The 24521-nt window shown below is 39.0% G+C and overlaps 1 protein-coding gene across 1 annotated transcript in view; it reads left to right on the top strand.

Annotated features, from left to right (window-relative positions):
- Positions 1 to 14040, top strand: part of ndufs4 (NADH:ubiquinone oxidoreductase subunit S4) — a 100801-nt gene extending 86761 nt beyond the window's left edge. The window contains exons 3-5 of the mRNA XM_059989430.1: positions 2468 to 2640; positions 12096 to 12169; positions 13839 to 14040. Of these exons, the coding sequence (XP_059845413.1) occupies positions 2468 to 2640; positions 12096 to 12169; positions 13839 to 13942 (351 nt within the window). The 3' untranslated portion in view covers positions 13943 to 14040. The remainder of the gene's footprint in view (positions 1 to 2467; positions 2641 to 12095; positions 12170 to 13838) is intronic.
- The last annotated feature ends 10481 nt before the right edge of the window (positions 14041 to 24521 follow it).

The raw sequence follows: 24521 nt of genomic DNA, 5'->3' as shown, positions 1-24521 counted from the left end.
TTTATATGGGAAAAGTTTGTGAGCGTTCCCAGACCCAAAAAATCACCTACAAAATCATGTCAAATAACACATAAAACCTAAAATAACAGTAACATATAGTAAAAGCAGGAATGATATGATAAATCATTGCTCTAGCGTATCAAAAATCGAACAACGTAGCATATAATCTCACTACGTAGCTAGTGTAAGCAGTCTCTCCAGTAACCTTTAAGTTATGAAGCTGCCAAATCATACCAAATAGCACATAAAAATACAGAGCCTATATAAAGTAGAAATAATGAAGCTTCCCTCACCTCGGAAACCAATCAAAACCACCTTTAAATTCCACTTTTGCAACACTTTCATCACCATCGTCCAGTGCTTTCAGTTTCAGCTTATTAAAAAGGATGACTGTTTTCTCCTTAAGTATAAGATAACTTAATGGAACACCACACTTTGTACACCCATCAATCCACTCAAGCAATAGACTTCCCATTTTATCCATTATTGGCTGTCGACTAAGAGAGACCACTTTGCTACGAGCAGAACCAACAGTAAAAAATAGTGCTTGGTTCAACACGCAGACAATGTCCTTACTTTGGTCACCACGATTGAAACACTTAATTATGTCTAGTCTTACGCTAAGTGTAATACCTTTACAAGCTCTTTCAGTCTTTCCCGATACCTTAGAACTCATCTTGCTAACAGATGCGCAAAATAAATCGACATAAAGCACAGATGCTCACAAGCACGTGATTAAGCAATGCTGGCTAGAATACAGTTCCGGGGGAGGAGCTTGGCTGCTTTTTCGTAACAGTGAAAACACCTTCTGATAGCGAAAACAGGTAACTAATGTAGGTCTTCGTATCAGCGAGGTGTCGGAAAATGGGGGCCACCTGTATTCAGAATATTTTGAAGTTCTTATATGCAAATTGACAAGCAAAAATATTTGTGTTGCTTGTTCAATTACCTTTTATCATTCTATTCATTTTGAGAAGGATATGTTTGGCACAGTTAGTAAAAACTAAACATATGTTAATTGTTTAAGTCTGGTAATTTTTTCATTCTACAAGAACTTTCATGATGAGCACTGGATCATAAGATTTAACAGATCTTTTTATCCTGTGCAAAAGAGAGATTGTGAATTTGGCCTTGGCAGCAAAAGATGAGAAAGATAATTTGTTTGCAATAAATTAGAAGATAATTTTTCCTGAGTTGCTCCCTGTATTTTTTTTTTAATTAATGCTTGTTCATGAGATGAGCATGTTTCTGGCAAGACTAGCATTTATTATATATCTCTAATTGCTCCCCGACCCAAGTTGGTCTCTGAGCCTTTTTAGAGGGCAATTAAAAGTCAATCACATCATTGAAATTGGTGTTGTATATACTGTATATGAGGGCCAGGTAAGAAAGTCCCTTCTTCTTTGAAGATCAATAGTGAACTGGAGAGGTTTTAAAGACTGTTCATTGTTTAAATCATTTTTATATTTCAGATTTAATGTAATTAAATGAATTTAACTATTTTTGCCATCTTTCTCCTTCCTCCCTCATCCAGCTGCCTGCTGAAGTGGTTAGACACAAAAGCATGTTTCCTGTCTTCTGGATAAGGATCCAGTAATAGAAATTATATTCTGTTTTTGTTCTTTAACCTGTTAACTGGTAAAAACATAGTTTAATTTGTCATTTAGCCAGTACCTATATGAGATTAAGTAATATCATGCATCTTTCTAGGCTTGCTTCACTCATCTTTGGTGTTCTGTGTAAGAGACTCCTTCCTTCTGCTCACCTTGATTATTCTCCGTTATGATGATTTAATTGACATTTCAAATTTGAAGCTGCTTTCAAGACCATCATCAACAACAATGCCAGAGAAAGTTCTAATTTGTAGTGAAGTATGAAGGAATTTTGTGCTCATAAGCAGCATCCATTAATTTCTTCCCCCTTGTACATGATGCACAGATCTGAGAAAAAAAATATTTCCTTAATCAAGGCTGCATTAAATAAATAAGAAAATATTTTACAAATAGTTTATATCATTACAATGATAGCTGGCCTTTTTAATAGCCTGCAGTGAGAATTCATTAAGTTATTAGCCAAAATGTCGGGCTAGTTTCAGTTTCAAAACATGAACACTACAGAAGATATAAAAAGATAGGAAGCCAAAATGTCACAGAACAAAAATTAAAACTAATGGGAAATAATACAATGTTCGCTGTGACTGTGGTGATATTGACTCTTGCATTCTTAAAACACAGCTGCTATTCATTTGATGTGTAGAAAAAGTTTAAACAATACCACAGATACCATAATTATCACAGTTTCCTGATAAGATAGTTAAAGATTCATTGCATGCTGCTTTGGATGTGCAATGATTTACAAACCTCCTTTGTATCTGAGTGATGCAGAATCCTGTTTTGAGAAGAGCTCACAGAGTAAGATCAGTGTATTTGGAATTTGTGATTTACCATCTTCTGTTTCTAACATGTAGGATATCAGTCCAATAACTGGTGTTCCAGAAGACCAAGTCAGAACACGGAAAGTGAGGATTTTTGTTCCAGCACGGAATGCAATGCAGTCTGGCACAAACAACACAAAACTATGGAAAATAGAGTTTGACACAAGGGAACGCTGGGAAAATCCTTTAATGGGTTGGGCATCGACGTAAGTTTTATATTTAATAACTTGTTGCATTATGAAGTATAAATGAATTTGGGTTAAATTTCTTCTTCTCTTAAACCTGTTTTCCCATAAAATATATTGCATGACCTTTTGTAAACCACATATGAGCAGGATTTATAACACTTGCTTCTGCTCGTTCAAAACGCTGTTCAAATATTGGCCTCATCCAATAAACTTAATTCACCTATTTGGCCTGGCAGTTTATTTCTAGTAAGCCATTAACTTAGAACAGGCCATTTGTCAACAAAGAAATGTTACACACTGTACGTTCTGTCAGCAGCAACAAATTTATTTATTGCTCTTAAAGTAATATGCTCCATGGTACTTCAAAGCAGAGTGTACAAGTGATTGCAGTAGATTCAGGAAAACTTACCAACTATGTAACCAAAGTTATGAGTTTTGAGCAGGTTTGTAGACGAAAGTATTAATACAACTGCAGACTGCCAGTAACTGAGAAAATGCAAAATGGTTGGAGTCAGAGAGCCACAAAAGTATACAGTGGGTTCCAGTTCATTAGGACAGTACATTTTGGCCCATTTAAGCGACTTCCCCATTTAGCTGGTTCATGGAAAAGTTAAGAAGACAAACTACCATTTCACTGAGTAACAAATTACGTATTTAAATGAAATACCGAACACACTACGTTCCTAATAGTTATCAACGGAGGAATTTATCCAATGTATGCTGCATTGTATGGGGCATCCTTGGAGTGGTGGCATCTCTGGTGAAGAGGCTTGTTGTGTCTATTCTGGGACACCTCACTCACCTTTGGTCCCCTCTGGACCCTCAGCTCTCACCTATGGCTCCAAGTAGCTGTTTGCATTTGACAGCGGCCACACCATGGTACACTGCTTCAACAGTCGTGTTAAACCAGGTAAGGATAGCTGGCAGGCCTCATACCTGCTAAAATAGGGGCATGCATGTCCTAGCATGTGAAGTCCAGACTGGCAGTCTGGGTGGATGTGATCAACAGTGAGATCTGATAGCCAAAAAGGCGTCTCTGCAACACTTCATGGAGAATGAAGGGAATGTTAAGGCACAGAAGAAGTGAAGTGTAAATAAATAGGATGGTGAAGAACAGAATGTTGAGAAGTATTAGTTATTTTAGTGGGCTTAAAGGTGGATAAATCTTCAGAACCTGATGAGATGTATTCTAGGCTATATGGGGTGGGGGAGAGGAAGAGGTGTACAGTGGGGTGGGGAGGGGGATTGGTAACGGAAGAGATGCTCCAGCTCTGGCTGATTTCCAAATCTTTGCTAGCTACAGGTGAAGTGCTAACTGACTGGAAATGTATTCAAAGGCTGCAGAGGTATTAAGCCTGTGAGTCTGACACCAGTGGTAGATATGTTCTTGGAAAATATAATGGACAGGATTAATCTACACTCAGGAAGGTACGAATTAATTTAAAAACAGTTGGCGTGGATGTATTAGGTGAAGATCCTGTCTGACCAATTTGATAAAGGTAATAAATGTGTTGATAAGGGCAGTGCATACTGCAGTATCACCTTTGACCAAGTTTCTATTGGAAACTTGTCCAAAAATTTTGACCCATGGGATCCAAGGCCAATTGGATCCAAAATTGGTTTGCTAGTAGAAGACATGGAGGTAGTGAAGGTTGTTTTTGTCAATGAAAGCATTTGACCAGTGATGTACCATGAGGATTAGTGCTGCAATCCTTGTTGTTTGACATGTACATTAAACATTTGTACAGGAGGTAGCACTGTCACCATTTGCCCTCCTCTGTGGATACAAAAATTAGAAACTTCAACAATAGTCATGGATTGCCAGAAGATACTGATCATTTGGTAAAGCAGGCAGAGGGAATTGAATCCTGACCAGTATGAGGCAATGGGAGGACTGATAAGGGTAAGAAATATACAATGAATGGTAAGCCCTTAAGAGTATTTAAGAATGGGGGACTTTGATGTATAAGTCCGAGGATCCTTGAAGGTGGCAGCATGGGTAGAATTAAATGGTGACATTTTTCAGGGCACTAACTTTTATTAGTTACAGCATACAATAAAGAGTAGGATAGTTATGGTACATCTTTACTAAACACTGGTTAGGCCACAAATGGAGTACCATGTGCAATTATAGCCATGGCACATAATGCTGAAAATTAGGCCTCACCAACATCTTGTACAATTTCAACATAACATCCCAAGTCCTGTACTCAATACTTTGATCTCTGAAGTCCAATGTACCTAAAGCTTTCTTAATGACTCTATCTACTTGTAACATTGCTTTCAATGAATTATGGACCTCTATTCCCAGATCCCTTTGTTCTGCCACACTCTTCAGTGACCTACCACTCACTGTGTAAGATCTATCCTGGTTGGTCCTCCCACTGCACTTGTCTGCATTAAATTCCATCTGCCATTTTTCAGCCTGTTTTTCCTGCTGGTCCAGATCCCATTACAAGCTTTGATAATCTTCTCTGTCCTGTACACCCCCAACCTTGATGTCATTTGCAAATTTGCTGATCCAGTTAACCACATTATCATCCAGATCATTGATGTAGATAACAGGCAACCATCTACTATCAATTTCAAAGAATTTCAGCAGATTTGTCGGGAAAGATTACCCGTTAAAGAAACCTTACTGATTTTGGCCTATTTAATTGTGTGCTTCTAAGTATCCTGAAGCCTCTTCCTTAGTAATGGACTCCAATATCTTCCCAACCACTTAAGTCAGACTAACTGGCCTATAATTTCCTTTCTTCCTCCTCCTCCTCCTCCTCTTAAAAAGTGGAGTGACCTTTGCAATCTTCTAATCCTCTGGTACCTTTCCAGATCTAGTGATTCTTCAGAGATCATTAATAATGTCTCCACAATCTCTTCAGCTACCTCTTTCAGAACCCTGGGGAGAGGTCCATTTGTTCCAGGTGACTTACCTATCTTCAGACTTTTCAGCTTCCCAAGCACCACGTTAGTATAGCAACTGCACTCTCTCCTATTTCACACACACATGCTCTCACCCCATCCTCCCTCCAGCCAGATCCTCAGGGAGAGGATCCATCTTGTGCTTACCTACCATCACACCAGCTTCTGCGTCCAGCACATAATTCTCGACAACTTCCGCCACCTCGAACAGGATCCTACCACCAAGCACGTCTTCCCCTGCACCCCCCACCCCCCTCATTTTTCCCGTTCTGCAGGGATTGCTGCTTATGCAACTCCCTTGTCCATTCGCCCCTCCCCACTGATCTCCCTCCTGGAACTTATCCTTGCAAGCAGAACAAGTGCTACAGCGGATCCATCATCTCTTCAGAAGATCCTACATGTGCCCCAGAAGGCAGTGGAGGCCAAGTCTCTGGATGCTTTCAAGAGAGTTAGATAGAGCTCTTATAGATAGCAGGGTCAATAGATATGGGGAGAGGGCAGGAACGGGGTACTGATTGTGTACGATCAGCCATGATCACAGTGAATGGCGGTGCTGGCTAGAAGGGCCAAATGGCCTACTCCTGCCCTGCTGTCTATTGTCTTCCCTCACTACCATTCAGGGCCTCAAACAGTCCTTGCAGGTGAGGCTGTACTTCACCAGTGAGTCTTTTGGAGTCGTATACTGTGTCCGGTGTTCCTGGTGTGTCCTCCTGTATCTTGGTGAGACCTGACGTAGATTGAGAGACTGCTTTGCTGAGCAGTTGTGCTCCATCTGCTAGAGAAAGCAGGATATCCTAGTGGCCACGCAATTTATTTCCACTTCCAATTCCCATTCCGATTATGTTTATGCATGGCCACCTCTACTGTCGTGTTAAGGCCACACTCAGGTTGGAGGAACAACATCTTATGTTCTGTCCAGCTAGCCTCCAACCTGATGGCATGAACATCGATTTTGCAGATTTCTGGTAATGCCCCTCCCCCACCTCTTCACCATTCCCCATCCCTTTCTCCCTCTCTCACCTTATCTCCTTGCCTGCCCGTCTCTGGTGCTCCTCCCCCCTTTTCTTTTTTTCATGACCTGTGTCCTCTCCTATTTGATACCCCCTTCTCCAGCCCTGCATCTCTTTCACCAACCAACTTCCCAGTCTATTCCCCCATCCCCTCCTGGTTTCACCTATCACCTTGTGTTTCTCCCTCCCCTCTCCCCACCTATTAACTCTACTCTTCATCTTTTTTCTCCAGTCCTGCTGGAGGGTCTCAGCCCGAAATGTGGACTGTGCTCTTTTTCATAGATGTTGCCTGGCCTGCTGAATTACTCCACCATTTTGTGTGTGTTGCTTGGATTTCCAGCTTCTGCAGATTTTCTCTTGTTTGTGATTGGATCATTCCATGGTCAAGACGACTGTAAAAGGCCATCCACCATTTCTTTGTCCCCCTTTATTACCTCTGCAGTGTCATTTTCCTCATTTTCCAATGGTCTGATATCCATTCTCACCTCTCTTATTCTCTATATATCTGAAAAAACATTTGGTATCCTCTGATTTTGGTCAGCTTACTTCATAGTTCATTTATTTTCTCAGTATGGCATTTTTAGTTCCTTTCTGTTGGTTTTTAAAATGTATCAATCTTCTAACTTCCCACTAAATTTTGCTATATTATATGCCCTCTCTTTTAAGAAGATATGACCATAAGGTATAGGAGCAGAAGTAGGCCATTCGGCCCATAGAGTCTGCTCTGCCATTCAATCATGGGCTGATCCAATTCTTCTAGTCATCCCCACTCCCCTGCCTTTTATACCTCTAGAAATGAATGCCAACATTTCATTCACCTTTTCCACAACCAACTCAACCTGGAGGTTAACCTTTAGGGTATTTTGCACATGGTCTCCCAAGTCCCTTTGCATCTCTGCATTTTGAATTCTCTCCCCATCTAAGTAATAATCTGCCCATTTAATTCTTCCACCAAAGTGCATGACCATACACTTTCCAACATTGTATTTCATTTGCCACTTCTTTGCCCATTCCCCTAAACTATCTAAGTCTCTCTACAGGCTCTCTGTTTCCTCAACACCACCCACTCCTCCACCTATCTTTGTATCATCGGCAAATTTAGCCACAAATCCATTAATACCATAGTCCAAATCATTGATATACGTTGTAAAAAGCAGCAGTCCCAACATAGACCCCTGTGGAACTCCACTGGTAACTGGCAAACAGCCAGAATAAGATCCCTTTATTCCGACTCTCTGTCTTCTACCAACCAGCCAATGCTTCACCCATGCTAGTAAATTCCCTGTAATTCCACGGGCTCTTATCTTGCTAAGCAGCCTCGTGTGTGGCACCTTGTCAAAGACCTTCTGAAAATCCAAGTACACCACATCTACTGCATCTCCTTTGTCTACCTTGCTTGTAATTTCCTCAAAGACATGCTGTAGGTTTGTCAGGCAGGATTTTCCTTTTAGGAAACCATGCTGGCTTCGGCCTATTGTGTCATGTGCCTCCAGGTACTCCATAATCTCATCCCTAATAATCGATTCAACAACTTCCCATCCACTGATGTCGGGCTAACCACCCTTCCCACCCTTCTTAAATAGCAGAGTAACATTTGCAATTTTCCATTCATCCAGTACAATGCCAGAATCTAATGATTCTTGAAAGATCATTGCCAATGCCTCTGCAATCTCTCCAGCTACTTTCATTAGGTCCAGGGGGTTTATCCACCCTCAGATCATTAAGCTTCCTGAGCACTTTCTCAGTCGTAATTTTCACTGCACAAACATCACTTCCCTGATACTCTTGAATGTCCAGTATACTGCAGTCGTCTTCCACTGTGAAGACTGATGCAAAATATGCATGAAGTTCCTCGGCCATCTCTGCATCTCTCATTACAATATCTCCAGCGTCATTTTGTATTGATCCTATATCTACCCTCGTCTCTCTTTTACCTTTTATATACTTAAGAAAGCTTTTAGTATCTTCTTTGATATTTGTCACCAGCTTCCTTTCATAATTCATCTTTTCCTTCCTAATGACCTTCTTAGTTTCCTTCTGCAAGTTTTTAAAAGCTTCCCAATCCTCTATCTTCCCACTCGCTCTGGCTTTCTTGTGAGCCCTCTCTTTTGCTTTTACTTTAGCTCTGGCTTCACTTGTTAGTTACGGTAGTGTCCTTCTACCCTTGGAAAATTTCTTCTTATTTGGAATATATCTGTTTTGCACTTCCCTCATTTGTTGCAGAAACTCCAGCCATTATTGCTCTGCTGTCCTTCCTGCTAGTGTCTCTTTCCAGTCAACTTCAGCCATTTCCCTTCTCATGCCATTGAAATACTGACACATCGGGTTTTATTTTTTCCCTCACAAATTTCAGTGTAAACTCAGTCATATTGTGATCACTGTTCCCTAAGGGTTCCTTAACCCTAAGCTCTCTTAGCACCTCCAGATCATTGCGCAACACCCCAATCCAGCACAGCCATTCCCCTAGAGGACAAGCTCTTCTAAAAAGCTATCCCTTACATTTTCTACAAATTCTTTCTCTTGAGGTGCAGTACTGACCTGGTTTTCCCAATCCAATTTTATGTTAAAATCCCCAACGATTATCATGATTTTTTACGTTGTCTTTGACTTCACTTGTCATCCATAGTTTCCTCATTCTCCCTTTAGAATACTTTTTTATTTTCAGGAGGTATCTATCCTGTGCTTTCCAAATTATCCCCAGAAACTCCAGCCATTGCTATTCTGTTGTCATCCCTGTTGGTGTTTAGGTTTCAAAGTACATTTAATATCAGAGTATGTATCCTGTACACAACCTGAATTTTGCCCTTTTCACAAACATCTACGAAACAAAGAAACCCCATTGAATGATAGAAGCATCAAATCCTCCCCTTCCCCTCCTTTCACACTGGCAGCAGCAAAGAGCATTGACACCCCCCCTGCAACAGCAGAAGCACCAAAGAGTCCATTGATCCAGAGTCCATCAAATTACAGTCCACAGCCAGCACTTTAGTAACTCAGGCAAACTCTCTCTCTCTCTCTCTCTCCATCAAGAGAGCAGCAATTCGCTGTCACAATGTTTAAATCTTCCATGTCACTGTTCCAAGCACCCCTCCCCCCCATTTCCAGGACAGACAGGTTCTCACTCGCCATCGAAAGAGAGAGAGGAATTGCTTGATCGCTTGAGCACAGGGGCCTTCCTCTGATAGCAGCCAATAATTACCAAACACACCACCTGCTGTCTCAGTGTTTCAGTCTCCCACGATGCTTCAGTAGGCAAAAATAGGGGAGGGACTAGGTCACCCACAGGGCCGCTCCCCAGATTTCGACCTCCCAGCCCCAAGGGGGCACATCTTCCAGGCCATTCCTGGAGATAGCATAGTCCATCCGAAAACCCACCACTTACAAAAATCTGTAGATCACAGACTCTGACAGATCCATACCCACCTTGAAAAAAGAAAGCCTCTTTTGAAATGAGAAATACTCTCTTGAAAAGAGAAATTGGATGAACTGAAGAAGTTGCCTGGGTATGCAGAATCTGCTATCATGATCTTTCCCTTTCAATCAGCTTTGGCCAACTCCTCTCCCATGTCTCTGTAATTCCCTGTCCTCTATTGTAGTAGAGCTACATCTGACTTTATCTTCTCTCTTTCAAGCTGCAGGCAAATTTTATCATTTTGCTATCAATACCTCTTTAAGGGTTCCTTTACCATAAGCTCCTTAATCTAATCTGAATCATTACACAATACCCAATTCATAATTGTCTTTCTCTCCACATCTGGATATTGATCTATATGGCCTGCAGGGCTAATACCTTGATATTCTACGCTTTGGGCATTCCATTAGTTGTCATCCACATAGTCGGTTTCAGATTTTACCCAGATTATTCGGCCGGTTAGAAGAGTGGGCTGAAAGATGGCAGATGGAGTTTAATGCTGATAAGTGTGAGGTGCTACATTTTGGTAGGACTAATCAAAATAAGACATACATGGTAAATGGTAGGGCGTTGAGGAATGCAGAGGAACAGTGTGATCTAGGAATAATGGTGCATAGTTCCCTGAAGGTGGAATCTCATGTGGATAGGGTGGTGAAGAAAGCTTTTGGTTTGCTGGCCTTTATAAATCAGAGCATTGAGTATAGGAGTTGGGATGTAATGTTAGACATTGGTGAGGCCAAATTTGGAGTATTGTGTACGGCTCTGGTCACCAAATTATAGGAAAGATGTCAACAAAATAGAGAGAGTACAGAGGAGATTTACTAGAATGTTACCTGGGTTTTAGCACCTAAGTTACAGGGAAAGGTTGATCAAGTTAGGTCTTTATTCTTTGGAGTGTAGAAGGTTAAGGGGGGACTTGATAGAGGTATTTAAAATTATGAGGGGGATAGATAGAGTTGACGTGGATAGGCTTTTTCCATTGAGAGTAGGGGAGATTCTAACAAGAGGGCATGAGAGTTAGGGGGCAAAAGTTTAGGGGTAACACGAGGGGGAACTTCTTTACTCAGAGAGTGGTAGCTGTGTGGAATGAACTTCCAGTAGAAGTGGTAGAGGCAAGTTCGATTTTGTCATTTAAAAAAAAAATTGGATAGGTATATGGACAGGAAAGGAATGGAGGGTTATGGGCTGAGTGTAGGTAGGTGGGACTAGGTGAGAGTAAGCGTTCGGCACAGACTAGAAGGGCTGAGATGGCCTGTTTCTGTGCTGTAATTGTTATGTGGTTATATTATTAATGAAGATAATTACTAAAAATGAGATTCATAAAAGGAGGACACTGTAACCTGAAGACCAAAAAAATGTATATACCTGTTTTCTTTAAATTACTATTGAGCATTTCCAAGTTACAATTATTCAGATGCAGTTAAACAAAAGGTTTTTGCAAAACTAATTTCTGGGAACAAGCACTTCAGTCTTGTTAACTTAGTACTGCCGTATCGACAAGGTATGTTTGATAGAGAATTACAAGATTCATTATGCACTTCTTAATTCAGATATAAAGTTCCAAAAGGTGTAGGGACCTTTTCTTGAATATTTTCATAATGCCTGTTTAGATTAAGGATGTATCCCTCCCTTTTTTCTTTTGCATTTTAATCCCTTACTTCCAGCTTCTTATGATTAAGATTTATGGGGTTTTTTATGTGTAATCATATTACAGTTTAGGTAGTAGGCAAGGTACCTTTTTAAAAATACAGCTCTGTGGTGATGTAGTTCTGATTAACTTTTTTGTACATTGTAAGGTTGGCTTGGAGTTGGGTAGTGAGAGGGTGGGGTGGTAACTAACTTTATACAATAAAGTGCTTAATTGTTATGAATTGTACTTTGAAATGTTTGTTTTGCACTGTATAAATCTTACTGGTTTTTTTGTCTTGTTGCATTGTAAAAACTCATGAAAAATATATTAAAAGAAGATGTTAGCCCAGTGATGTTGAAGGAATAACATTTCTCAATATCTGGATATTGCACAACTTGGTTATGATCATACTTATCTGATATTCCTGCTCAGTTTGCTAGGTAACGGTCCACTTCTTAAATAATAGGTCTGATTGTTGTAAAAGATTTTGTTTTTGTTTCAGAGCTGATCCGCTGTCAAACACCATTTTGTCTTTCACCAGCAAAGAAGATGCGATTGCTTTTGTGGAAAAGAACGGTATTTTGCTATGATTACAAATCTGGGCATTCATTTTAAAATTAGTTTTTGGTTATCACATATTGTGTTCTAGCTTCACATTTACGATTGTAATACTATGTTAGTTTGAATGAAGTTCATGATGGCATGAAAGAAGATTAAGCGTTTGCCATTTTATTTTGTTTAATTGAATATATTATTGTTTTTATAATTTTAATATTCCATGGTTCCAAACATGATGGAATTTGTTTCCAGTCATCTATTTTAAATTATCTTTAAGCATTACCTGAATCAGACTCTGCCATATCTTACCACTGAGTTATGAGGTGGGGAGCAAGGTTTTAGATGGTGTTAAGTTTACAAACAGCAGATTGAGGGAAATCAGCCATTTGGGAATTGGAGTAGCTAAATGAAAATTACAAAGGAATAAATGAGAGTTTCAGTAACATAAACTGAGATGAGGGGATTGATGAGCAATGCTGTGAATGTTAAAATAGACAACATTAGTAAGGTCATAAATATGTGGTCTGAAGCTTAACTTGGAGTTGAATTTCATATGCTCATCGCAAAATATTGTCAGTGAGGTGATTGAGACAGTGACAAGGAAACAGACTATGGATCTGTCTTTGATTTACATATTTTTAATTGTCAAATTTATGGTCATCCTGTACTGTTATCTGTCTGATGATTTGGAACATTGGAAAGGAAAGAAGTACCAAATTCAAAAGTACTTATCCTTGCTTGACTTAGTTTTGACTCAATCTTTACTTGAGATAAGATGTACTAACTTTGGAAGCAGTACAGGGCGAGTTCATCAGGTTGATTCCAGAGATGAGGAGGTTAGCCTGGGACTATATTCACTGGAATTCAGAAGAATGAGTGAGTAATTGGAGAACCATATAAAGTTATGAAGGTGATAGATAAGGTAAGATAGTACAGTTGTTTCCACTGGTAGTTGAGACTAGAACTAGGGAACATAGTTTCAAGGTTTGCAGAATAGATTAGAATGGAGATGAAGAGAAACTTCTTTCCCAGAGAGCAGCGAATCGGTGGAATTCTCTGCCCAGGGAAGCAGTAAAGACAATCTCATTAATTATATTTAAGAAACAGTTAGATAGATTTTTGCATAGCATGAGGAATTAAGGGTTATGGGGGAAAAGACAGAGTTGAGTCCACCACAGTAAGATCAGACATTATCTTATTGAATGGCAGAGCTGGCTCAATGACCAGATGGCCTACTCTTCCTGCTGCTATTTCTTAGGTTAGATGTTAGCTGGAAAGGGGGATGTAGAGAGACGGGAACAGGATGGATTGACTTCTTCAGAGTCTGTTTGCTGGCATGGAGAATTAATAAAGAGCATAGGGTATGATTTAGGTTAATGACTTATTTACCAAAATTACAGTTTCTGTAGACATTACACATGCACATGATGAATATGGCAGGAACACTTACAGAGTAGTGCTCTCTCAAACTACACCTGCGGTATGTCCTGCAGTAATCTAAGCATTCATTATATATATTTCACTTGGTTTGGAGCTTACTCTTTTCACTACATAGTAAAGCTGCATTGAAATTGCATGCGCTCCCATAATTTATGGTGATATAAAGATCCGGTACACAACTTTAAAACTGTGGCCATTATGCATGGAACAAAAAGCTCATGTATTAAAATTTTCAACATCATGACAGGTTGGAAATATGAAGTGGAAGAAAAGAAAGTAAAGTTGACCAGACCAAAGTCGTATGGAGCTAACTTTTCTTGGAACAAAAGGACAAGGGTATCAACCAAATAATTTGACACCATCAACAATGTATATTTGACTAAGAACAAAACAACTCTGTAGTTATGGTTCCTATAGGTAATCTCTTAATAAATATGATTTCAACAGCTTATTTTTGTATTTTTATATAAATATATATTCTCCATAATCTCAGTTTTTTTTTTTAATTTCCTCTCCCAACTCCTATTTGCATTTGGCTCCGTATAATGTGTGCAACTGTAGTCATTGGGTAAGTACAGTGGTATTAGAAAGTTTGTGAATCCTGTAGAATTTTCTCTTATTTCTGTGTAAGTATGGCCTAAAATGTGATCAGATCTTCACCAAAGTCATAAAACTATATAAAGAGAACCCAATTAAATAACAGAAAAAAAACATTATACTTGTTCATTTAGTTACTGAGAAAAATGATCCAATATTAAATGTATTTGTTGGAAAAAGTATGTCAACCTTTGCTTTCAGTAACTGGTGAGACCGCCTTGTACAGCAATAACTTCAACCAAATGTTTCTGGTAACTGTTGATCAGTCCTGTGCATCGGCTTGGAGGAATTTTAGGCCATTCCTCCCTACAAAACGGCTTCAACTCTGGAATGTTGGTGGGCTTCCTTGCATGAACTGCTTGTTTCGAGTCCTTTCTATAGGGTTAAGGTCAGGACCTTGACTTGGCCATTTCAAAACTCAAATTTTCTTCTTTTTAAACTGTTCTGTTGATTTACTCTTGTCTTCAGCATCAATGTCTGATCCAACTTCTGTTGAGCTTCAGATGACAAACTACTCTAACATTCTCCTGTAAACTGTCTTGATACCATTTTGAATTCATTGTTCCCTCAATGATCGCAAGCTGTCCTGGCCCAAAGTCAGCAAAGCAGCCCCAAACCATGATGCTCCTTCCGCCTTACTTCACAGTTGGGATGAGGTTTTGGTCTTGGTGTCACTGCCCTTTTCTCTCCAAACATAGCGATGTGCATTTCCACAAAAAAGTTCAACTCTTGTCTCATCTGTCCACAGAACATTGTCCCAGAAATGTTGTAGAACATCCAGGTGGTCTTTTGCAAACTTGAGACATGCAGCAATTTTTTTTTTTTTGGAGAGCCGTGATTTCCTCTGTGGTGTCCTTCCATGAACATCATTCTTGTGAAGTGTTTTTCTCATAGTCGACACATGTACAGAGACTTTAGCAAGTTCTAGAGATCTCTGCAGGCCTTTTGCTGTTACCCTAGGGTTCTTTTTCAGCATTCAACGTTGTGCCCTTGGTGTGATACTTGCAGGATGCCCACTCCTAGGGAGAGTAGCAATAGTACTGATTTTCCTCCATTTGTAGATAATTTCTTACTGTGGACTAATGAACACTTGAGTCTTTAGAAATGCTTTTGTAGCCTTTTCCAGCATCATGCATCCCTACAATTCTTCTAAGGTCCTCTGAAAGTTGTTTTGATCGAGGTATGGTGTACATAAACAGATCATTCTTGAGGAGAATGGGCTATGTAACCTGACTTTATGTGTGATTTTTATAGGGTAAGGCACCTCTACAACCCACACCTCCAATCTGATCTCATTGATTGGAACACCTGACTTCAAATAGTTTTTGTAAAAGGCATTATCCCAGAGATTCACATACTTTTTCCAACAAATATGTGTAATATTGAATCATTTTCCTCAGTAAATAAATGAACAAGTATAATGTTTATGTTATTTATTGGGTTGTCTTTGTCTAGTTTTTGGACTTACATGAGGATCTGATCACATTTTAGGTCAGGGGTAGGCAACCTTAAGCACAAGTGATTTTCCAGCATGTGTTCTTCATTAATTTGAGGCAAAACATAACTAGATGTATTTAAATGGATAATTCCCATATTTCAAGTTTTTATGGCATTTATCTGGCCCGTTGTCCACTCATTAATATGCGATCTGGCCCACAGAGTCAGAAGGTTGCCGACCCCTGTCTTAGGTCATATTTATGCAGAAATAGAGAAAATTCTACAGAGTTCACAAACTCCCTAGCACTACTGTATTCAATGTACCAAACAATACCTTACTCAATGTAAAAACTCTTCACATTGACTGGTGTCTGTCAGACAGAAATAAATAACTGGCCCAGGCACTTAGACTGGTCCATCCAAGAGGCAATCACTTGTGTATTCACAACAGTTATAAAACTGTATGCGGAAAGAACAGTTTGGAACTGTGATATTATGAATTAACATAAACTCATTCAGGTGATCTCAATAACAAGTATAAGGTAATGGATTCACTTTTATTTAACTAGATGAATCAGAAAACAGTATGGCCAAATACAACTGAAATAATGAAACAAGGGATAACTGAGAAGAGTGTTGGTCACAGTACTAAGTTTGAACAACAAACATTTATTTGGGATACTCAAGAATGTAGAATTAGGGTTGGCAGATATGTTAGTGGAAATTATGAAGCAGAATGTGCCTTCAGAGATATGAAAATATGGGGAAATAGAATGTGGATTGGAATTTTGAAGTATGAGCTTTAAGTCAACCAAAGTCTAGAGTACGTCAGTGCATTTGAGAGAGAAAGGTGAACCAAAATTGGGGAATAGAATTTTGAAGACACAAATTTAAATTCTGATATGACTTTCTTTCTTTGTACTCTATGTTGAACGTGATCTTAGCTTATTTTTATGCTATTGTCTTATGAAAGATTTAGGCATGATGACATGGAATGAATATCATGTCTTTCCGTGCACATTCATTTCATCTTTACAGCTATTCCATTTGATCTGACCATTAAATTAGAATTTACTAAGACCTAAACAATGCAACTTTCTAGTCTATTAACTAATCCCAAATTTCTGTAATTATCCACTCCATTATTTTACAGAAGATATATTGCATGAGAAAATCCTTTGATTATAATCATTCAAATTAATAATAGACTATTAACAATTGAAAATTTTCCAGCATATTTCACACTTTGCATTATATGTTATCTGTATTTTAAGTACAAGGTAATAATACAAAATATAACACAACAAAAATTCAAGTATTGATATTGGATTGGTGTAACCAAAAGTTTGACGAGTGGTTTTAAAGAAAAAAAAGATTTGAAAAGACATGCTGTGACAATTTACCAAAAGAATTTCAGGACTAAGTGGCTGAAGGCAACAATGGAGCAATGGAGCAATGGAACAAAGAGGTATTACTCACTGAAGAGGGAAGCGCAGAGGGACGCCTGGATTTGGAGGACTGCAGAATAAGTGGAATTTAGAGATGAAAGAGCACGGATCTAAACTGATGTGTTACCATTTTAAATCTGAAACATGGGGAACAATGTTATTCATCAAGGTCAGGAGTAATAGCTAAGCAAGAAATTGAAGTGTGATGGAGAAGCAGCCTTAGAATTCGAGTTGTAGTTTGCTAATGAAGGAATGGATCAAGGTTGTCAACGGTAGAAAGCCTGGGGCAGAAGCAGAGGTTGGGTGATATGGAAATAAATTCATTAAGCAATCACTGAATACTGTGGGTGAAATCTATGATTGGAAGGTTTTGAATTTGGAATGTTAGTTCTAGTATATATAGATCCCTAAGTAGCAAACAGTCTGGTGGTGTCTGATGAAGAAATGGAATCAATGATGATGACAGAACCAGGTACTGTATTATTGATATTTAGTTGGAAGAAGGTGCAACTTGCCCCAAAATGGATGACAGATCTAGTAACACAGAGTCACTGAAGGCATCACAGTTGGCAAAGAACTGAATGGTCACCAGAACGGGTGGGTTCTTGAAATATCAGATATAAAGGGCCTGCTTTCAGATGAGGAAGGAGAAAAGGGTGGGAGCCCAGGTTAGACTTTCAGGAGACTCAGTGATATGATCTGAATGTGAAACCATTGCTGGAGATAGCTCCAGCAATCTGTGGTTAAACATAAACATAGTGAAGAACAATGCAGGCAGTGCATTGGAGAAGGATAGTGTGATGAAATGGATTAGAGGCTGAAAGGTTAAGGAGGATGAGGATTAGGCAAAAGAAATGTTCTGAACTGCACCTTCAACACTAGTGTGAAATCTGTGCGGTCTTTATTTCATAACAGACACAAGTCTGTTGTTGAGACTGATGTCCCAATAGCAGATAAGAAGCTTATAAAATAATTGCACATGGAATGGAGACTAATTTGGTCACGTGAATAGCAAGATGGTTGGAAGGTGAATAAAAGTGTTTCATGCATTGGTTTTGGGATTTTTTTTTTAATTAGTTTTTTTATACATTTTACAAATTGGGATATTTTTATATAGATAAATAATCTGAGATTAAGAATTGAGAGAACTCAGTCACGATTCTTTGTCAGTATGGCAAATTGTCAAAAATTATGACAACCTTTGAAATTAGATTAATTGACAAATGAATGATATATGGATATCACAGTTCACTAAAGATTAATGTTTTCAAAGAAGACCCTTGATGTGTGTCAGCAGAATAGTAATTCTTGTATATAAGATATATAAAACCACTATAAAATTTATATAAACCATTATATAAATTAATCTCTTAATTTTGCATCTGCAGTCTAGGAAACAAAAGCAAGGAGGCCATTTCAATCACAACAAAATTAAACCAAGTTTACAATATTGTTTGGAATTTTAATGATTCCATTCAATAATATAAAATCAAATGAAAAGTGCAATGCAGCATCACAAAATTGTTGCCAAAAACAAGAAGACATGCTGTATGAAATCTATCCTCTTTCCTCCTTGAACACAGGCGAAGGTATGACCTAACAAAGGCCTGCAATATAGTAAAAGCTTATAATGAAATGAAACATTCTATAATTGTTCACTATCAGAAAAAAATGTTGAACAAAATGCATATGTTTATAATAATCACAACAATGTAAGGTAAAGTGAGAAAACTACAGATCTGTAGAAGAGAAATAAATCCTTCCTACTAAATAAAAATTCTCCTTGTGACTGTCTAAAATTATGTATATAATGTAATTTTAGCACTACATAACTAATGTTTGCATTTTTGTTACCTGTCCTTTAGTTGTGTGGTTTATACTATCATGTTTGTAAAATTTCTATTACGTAATATGCTTTTTTTTACTGTCTAGAGAATTAGGACAGAATGATAATACTATTATTTAATCTGCTAAAACCTTTTGTTTTGCTGTGTGAAATATTCAGAATACTTTCTGATGTTGTTCAGCTAACTGTATGTACATTGGGACTTGGTCTGATAAATCACTAATGAGAGTGTCAGCATTGTCACCACTGGAAAGAAACATTCTTCGGATCCATCTATGGATGAGGCTGTCCTTGCTGCTACTGTAGACCTGCCTTGTGTAGATTATTAAGTCTCTGGGAGTTCTGTAGGTCTGAGGAACACCTACTTCCACTCTATCCTCAGCAACCAACTTGGAACTAGTATGGGGTCATAGACTTTCCAAGGAAAGGACAGGAAGGGTTTGATAGCACAAGCAGGTGGGTAGGTTGTGATATGTGTTTCTACTGCCATTCACTTTGAATTGTGTTCTTGACAAATGAATTTGAAGCTCCTCATTTTTCATCGGTCCAAGATGAATGGTCATGGATGTCCAAGAATAAGTGGGTATGTTGCATTTTTCCCCCCAAAGAACCTGGAGTGCATGACTGAATCTTTCCTAGGTGTGACAGAACAGAACACTCTATTTCAGGAATAATTTAGCTGAATTTTCAATATGTTAATATCCTTCCATGCCTCACTGGCATATCAGGTGGCAATTTTGCCATTGCTTTAGTGCTTGTCTGTATTACAGGGCCGAGTTGATAGCTCAACACTCAACCCAGTATGGATGGAAAGCTTGCAAGGAGCCAGCCGTGTTCGAACATAGGACCACTTCCCCTGAAGCATGATGTGGAAACCACCATACTTCCAGCCAGCCAATGTAATTAGAGCCTCAATAGTGATGAGAAAAAAACATCTACACAACAAATGTCCTCCACCATCCTTTCCCATGTGCCTTTTTGTTACTTTACCAGTATGTCCAACCAAACTGACACCATTTTAATAGTTGCATCAGGTCCCTTGTTCTTGATCAGTTACGGAATTTATCATAGCATATTACTGAGGATTACTTATATTGTCTATTTCAGTTTCATCACATCTGTAAGCAAGATAATTTTCTCTTTAGTAAAGGCACAATGTTCTATCTTTATTATAACCCATCTGCTAAAGCCCTCATCCAAGTAAGCAGCCTGTAATGGAGATGCCAAGAAGCTGATTTCTGTTTTCATTGTGTTACTGTGTAGCCTGAAGACTGCTGCATTGGATTGGTGTTGATAGTAAACCATGTGAAAGTCATCATTCAGCAACTTGTTCTTCCTTTGAATTTTCAATCCAAATATCATTTGCAATCATATTGCTGCAGTCTTTTTTTAAGATAGTTGTGCTTTCATGATACAAAAACATCTCACCCATGAACAATGTAATGTACCTTCAAATGGAGAATTGCAAAAAAAAAGTTACCCTCTTCAGTGTATCATACACAAAATAAAGGAATCAAGTAAGAAAACAAGAATGCAAATAGCAAGTAGGGACAGTGTAGCCTCCTACAAGCCTTCCCCGCCATTCAATCCCATCGTGCCATTTTAGCTGGCCTCAACATCTCTTCTTTATTAGTTCAATATAGCCTATTTTTAAAAGAAATTACCTTTAATGTTTCTAATGATCTTGTCAGCACTTGCGGCCCATAAATCCAGATATTTAACACCCTCAGCGAAGAAAATTTTATCCCGTTTTAAATGACTGGACCCTTACTGTAACTAAGATTTAAACTCAACGTCCAATTTATGGATCACATTAAGATTCGCCCTAATTCCATTGTGAGGTGTGCATGTAAATGCTTAGGTTTAGTGAAACAAAACCGTGGAAGAATTTTCTTCCCGCCCGTGAAACTGATGAGTAAATCTTGAAATACCGTGCTCAGTTTCCGTGTTCTCTTTATCAGAAGTTCTCACCCACACCTAAATGTACAAATGTGACTCAAACTATTTCAGCAATGTGTCCCAGGAACTGATGGGAGCGTTAGTCTCGTTGCATACTTATTCAAATCTTTGCTTTAGAAAACGCCCTAGTAACTCGCCTGTCAAACTCGTCAGAGTTTCGTTAGTTTGGCAGGGTGCGGCATCGCAGAGAGAGAAAGGGCAAGTTCCAATTCGATTAGCATCAAAAGCTCGCCGCTAAACCACAGTAACGATGCCAGCCTGGAAGATATCCTGATTCCAACTGGAGGAAATCGTGGAAAAATGCTTAGCTGTCGTGCTCTGAGAAGATTTTGGCGCTTTTCATTTGAATAAAAGTCCTCCAATGTTTGTAGTTAATATACCTTGATGTTATAACTTACCAAGTCCTGCCCAAAATAAAAATAAAGTTGCAGATTCTGAATCAATGCAACGCGATTTCAGATGCATGAAAATGTGGTATAGCCTGGAATGGGGTTTCCAATCCGATAAACAATTGGTAAAACAGCAAACTCAGTCGTCAACCTGGTACAATGCTGTTAAAATAAGGAAAGTGGCTGCTGATCGTGAAGCTCTTTCCACGTGGGTCCAAATGGACGCATGCAGATCTTATCGTTACATGCTTAATTGGAATCCCGTGTAAAGTTCATTCTCACGAAGTTCAATGCGAGATGCCGCTGGCAATACGTCTAGTCTGCCATCCAAACATTGCACGCTATAGATACCAGTCTGAGACTGATATTTACTATATCATTACATTACAAAGTTCTGGTATTTAATGCTAGTAATAACGTGGGAAAAATCACATTCGCAAATTTTCTCGGAGATTTGCATATTTAGTACTTGCTGTTAATAATTCATATTTCTAAGAACTGAAAAAATAGCTGACCCGACAATGATGCATATTTTATAAAGCGGGTTATTTTCAAGGGCACATTCCTACCCCGCAGCAGTTTCGAAGAATTGTCCGAAATTGTTTCGCGAGGCCGTAACATTAAACGGTAAAAGGAAACATATTTCAGCCGAATATATTTACAATCTTAGTCTGTGTCACAAAAAGGAATTTCTGTTGTCAAGAACATTTGTCTCAGTAGTGAATGATTTCCATATTTCCATCCTTTCAGAAGTTTAATTCTCCATACTGCAACAATCTTAAGGAGATACTAACCGTCCATCAGCAAAAGTAACATTTAAGTTACTTCTCTGTTATTTGTTATTTCGCTTGTTGCTTTCACCTGTTTATTTAATGATCAGTTTTAAAGCAACAAATTTATTTGTGTAGGGAATAATCAGTTAAGAGAACGAAAAAGCGCATCAAATCGCCCTATTATAATTACATTCGACCTTAACTTTTTCAGGTAATGATTCTTGGTGTTGTCTGTGTCTCATAATGTAACTGTCTGGAAGGGTGATTGGTGTGTGAATAAATGAATTTTCGTTCAGCAGTTTGGGTTTGAAGTGTCATTAGTCTACCTGTTAACATAAACGCCTAGAAGTGATTGTCGGAATCTTGTGAAACGCGTATTGTTGAGCCGAAGAGTGGAGGTGACAGATACATAAAACCCCCAAAAAGGTTCTCACGAAGAAGAAAAAAACTAACACAAGCATGCGTGGCATGCCGCTTAATTTGAGTTCAGATCTGTTCAAAGGATCAAGGTTTTTATTTGATGGTTCGCCTTCCTCCTGTTCTCAGGGTAAATCGACCAGCAAACCCCCTTCCAGGGAGTAGAGGCATGCACTCGCTCGTTTTCCGCTACTTACGCTGTCTTGTTTTCTTTCAATCCCACTTTATATCATTCTCCCTTTAGCCCCACACTTGTTTTAAAATATTGGTTCTAGACAATGGCTCCTGCTTGCTTAGGTTCAGCAGGCCGCGTGGTCCCCTGTGCTGTGGACTCTGTGTGAAGCCCGCAGTTCACCTGAGACAATAAAGTGCTAGACACCCTTGTTAAAAGGACAGTAGCACTGAAAGCTAATAAAAATGAGGTGTGGGCGGATAAAATGCCGGCTTTGCGGAGAAACTCTCCGCAACTCTCCTTGACTATTTGAAGGAGATCGGACTTGGCAGAATTGAAAAGCAAGATTAATGGATTGAAGGCAAACTCTGACAGCCTTTCGCTGGTTTCAGTACTTGTTGGGTGGGCTATGTGATCTGGGATGTCACTTGCTACTTAATCTTGTGTATCTGAAACATTCTGACGTGCTTGGGAGACCCAGGCTAGGTCGGTATAGACATCAATTGATAAGACAGATAAAAGGAAACCGCACTGAATCACCGTTTAATGCTTCTATAGTCCTCCAAAGCTACAAAATAATTAGTACCCCATCAAATTTGGCCCTCGGCTTTTTCGTTTCCTTCTTTTTAAACACAAAATGCCTTGCTTGTAACGCACATCTTTTGTGTTCCTACTCAAATACCCAAGCCATCGGCATCGACAATAAAATAACACATGAGGAGACAGGGACTTCTGGTCCGCCTCTGTAAAACAAAACTTAATGCATTGCGTTCTCTATTATAACTTGATGCTGAATAGGAGTCTCTGACCTCAGGATCCTGGAAAATCGGGCTATTAATTCTAAGTAAGATCCACTAATTAGACTTCCGTAGTCTCACTAACCGGAGGAACCTCCCTCCTTTCCCACATTTGTCCACGAAATACACAATTGTTGTACTTAATGGAGGGCCTATACCATTGTTTATTAATCCGGAAGTTTTTTAAATATAATGTTTATATCGGGTACTTCTGGACCTTAAACCTCTTGGATGGTTTCTTCGCGTCATACCCAGCAGAGAAGGGTGCTGATTGTGAAAACAGGAAGCTGTCCTCGGCGTGTTGAAATTGCCCATGTTGATCCTCAGGTGTGACACTGTGAGGCAGGAAGAAAGGCTGTTTGAACCATTTAAGAAATGCGAACCTCATGTTGCAGATAGATTACTATATAAAAGTGCATTATAAACATATTTCAGAATGTGTCCTTTCAAAGAAATATTAAGGACAATTTCTGCGCTCGTATATAAATTTCTAGTGATAGAATATTACGAGTATGCAATATCAGGATGTTTCGTTTCAGAGAGTTATGCTTGAAAGTTGTGCCCTCTTATAATATGTTTAGAGTACGCTGCTGTTCTAAATCGCCACTTCTCTCGCTAATTGATGTGAGATTAAGGCATGTTGCAATTCTCACACGCAGGGTGGCTGGTCTCTCTCCCCTAATTAATCCACAAATTTGAGGCTTTGAAATGTTTATATTTTTCAGTAAAACAAAGCTTCCTAATGACGTCATTACCCCTCCTGCCCAAGACTTTCCCAAACACAGCGAGCGAAAGAAAGGTCTACTTACTCTATGAGTTTAGTCTCAGGGGGCCTGTTGCTCCGGGGAAACCTGGAGCTGGTTTCACACATCCATCACACAGAAACATCGGAATTATACACGGAAGGATTTTTACACGACTAAATAAACATGGTTATCTCGGTCGTGTTACTCGAATAAACTGTACTATATACATGTAAACTGGTTCCGTTCAATTTAATTCAGATTGCTTACTGATGTTTTTTCATAGTAGAGCAATTGATGAAAAGCGTATGCGGGTTAAAACCGCGCCAGCTATACATGACAGGGCGCCAAC

This window comes from Hypanus sabinus, chromosome 14 (genome assembly GCF_030144855.1).
Source record: "Hypanus sabinus isolate sHypSab1 chromosome 14, sHypSab1.hap1, whole genome shotgun sequence".
Lineage (NCBI taxonomy): Eukaryota > Metazoa > Chordata > Chondrichthyes > Myliobatiformes > Dasyatidae > Hypanus > Hypanus sabinus.
The sequence above is the reverse complement of the archived record's forward strand: the minus strand, read 5'-3'. Positions and strand labels throughout refer to the sequence as shown.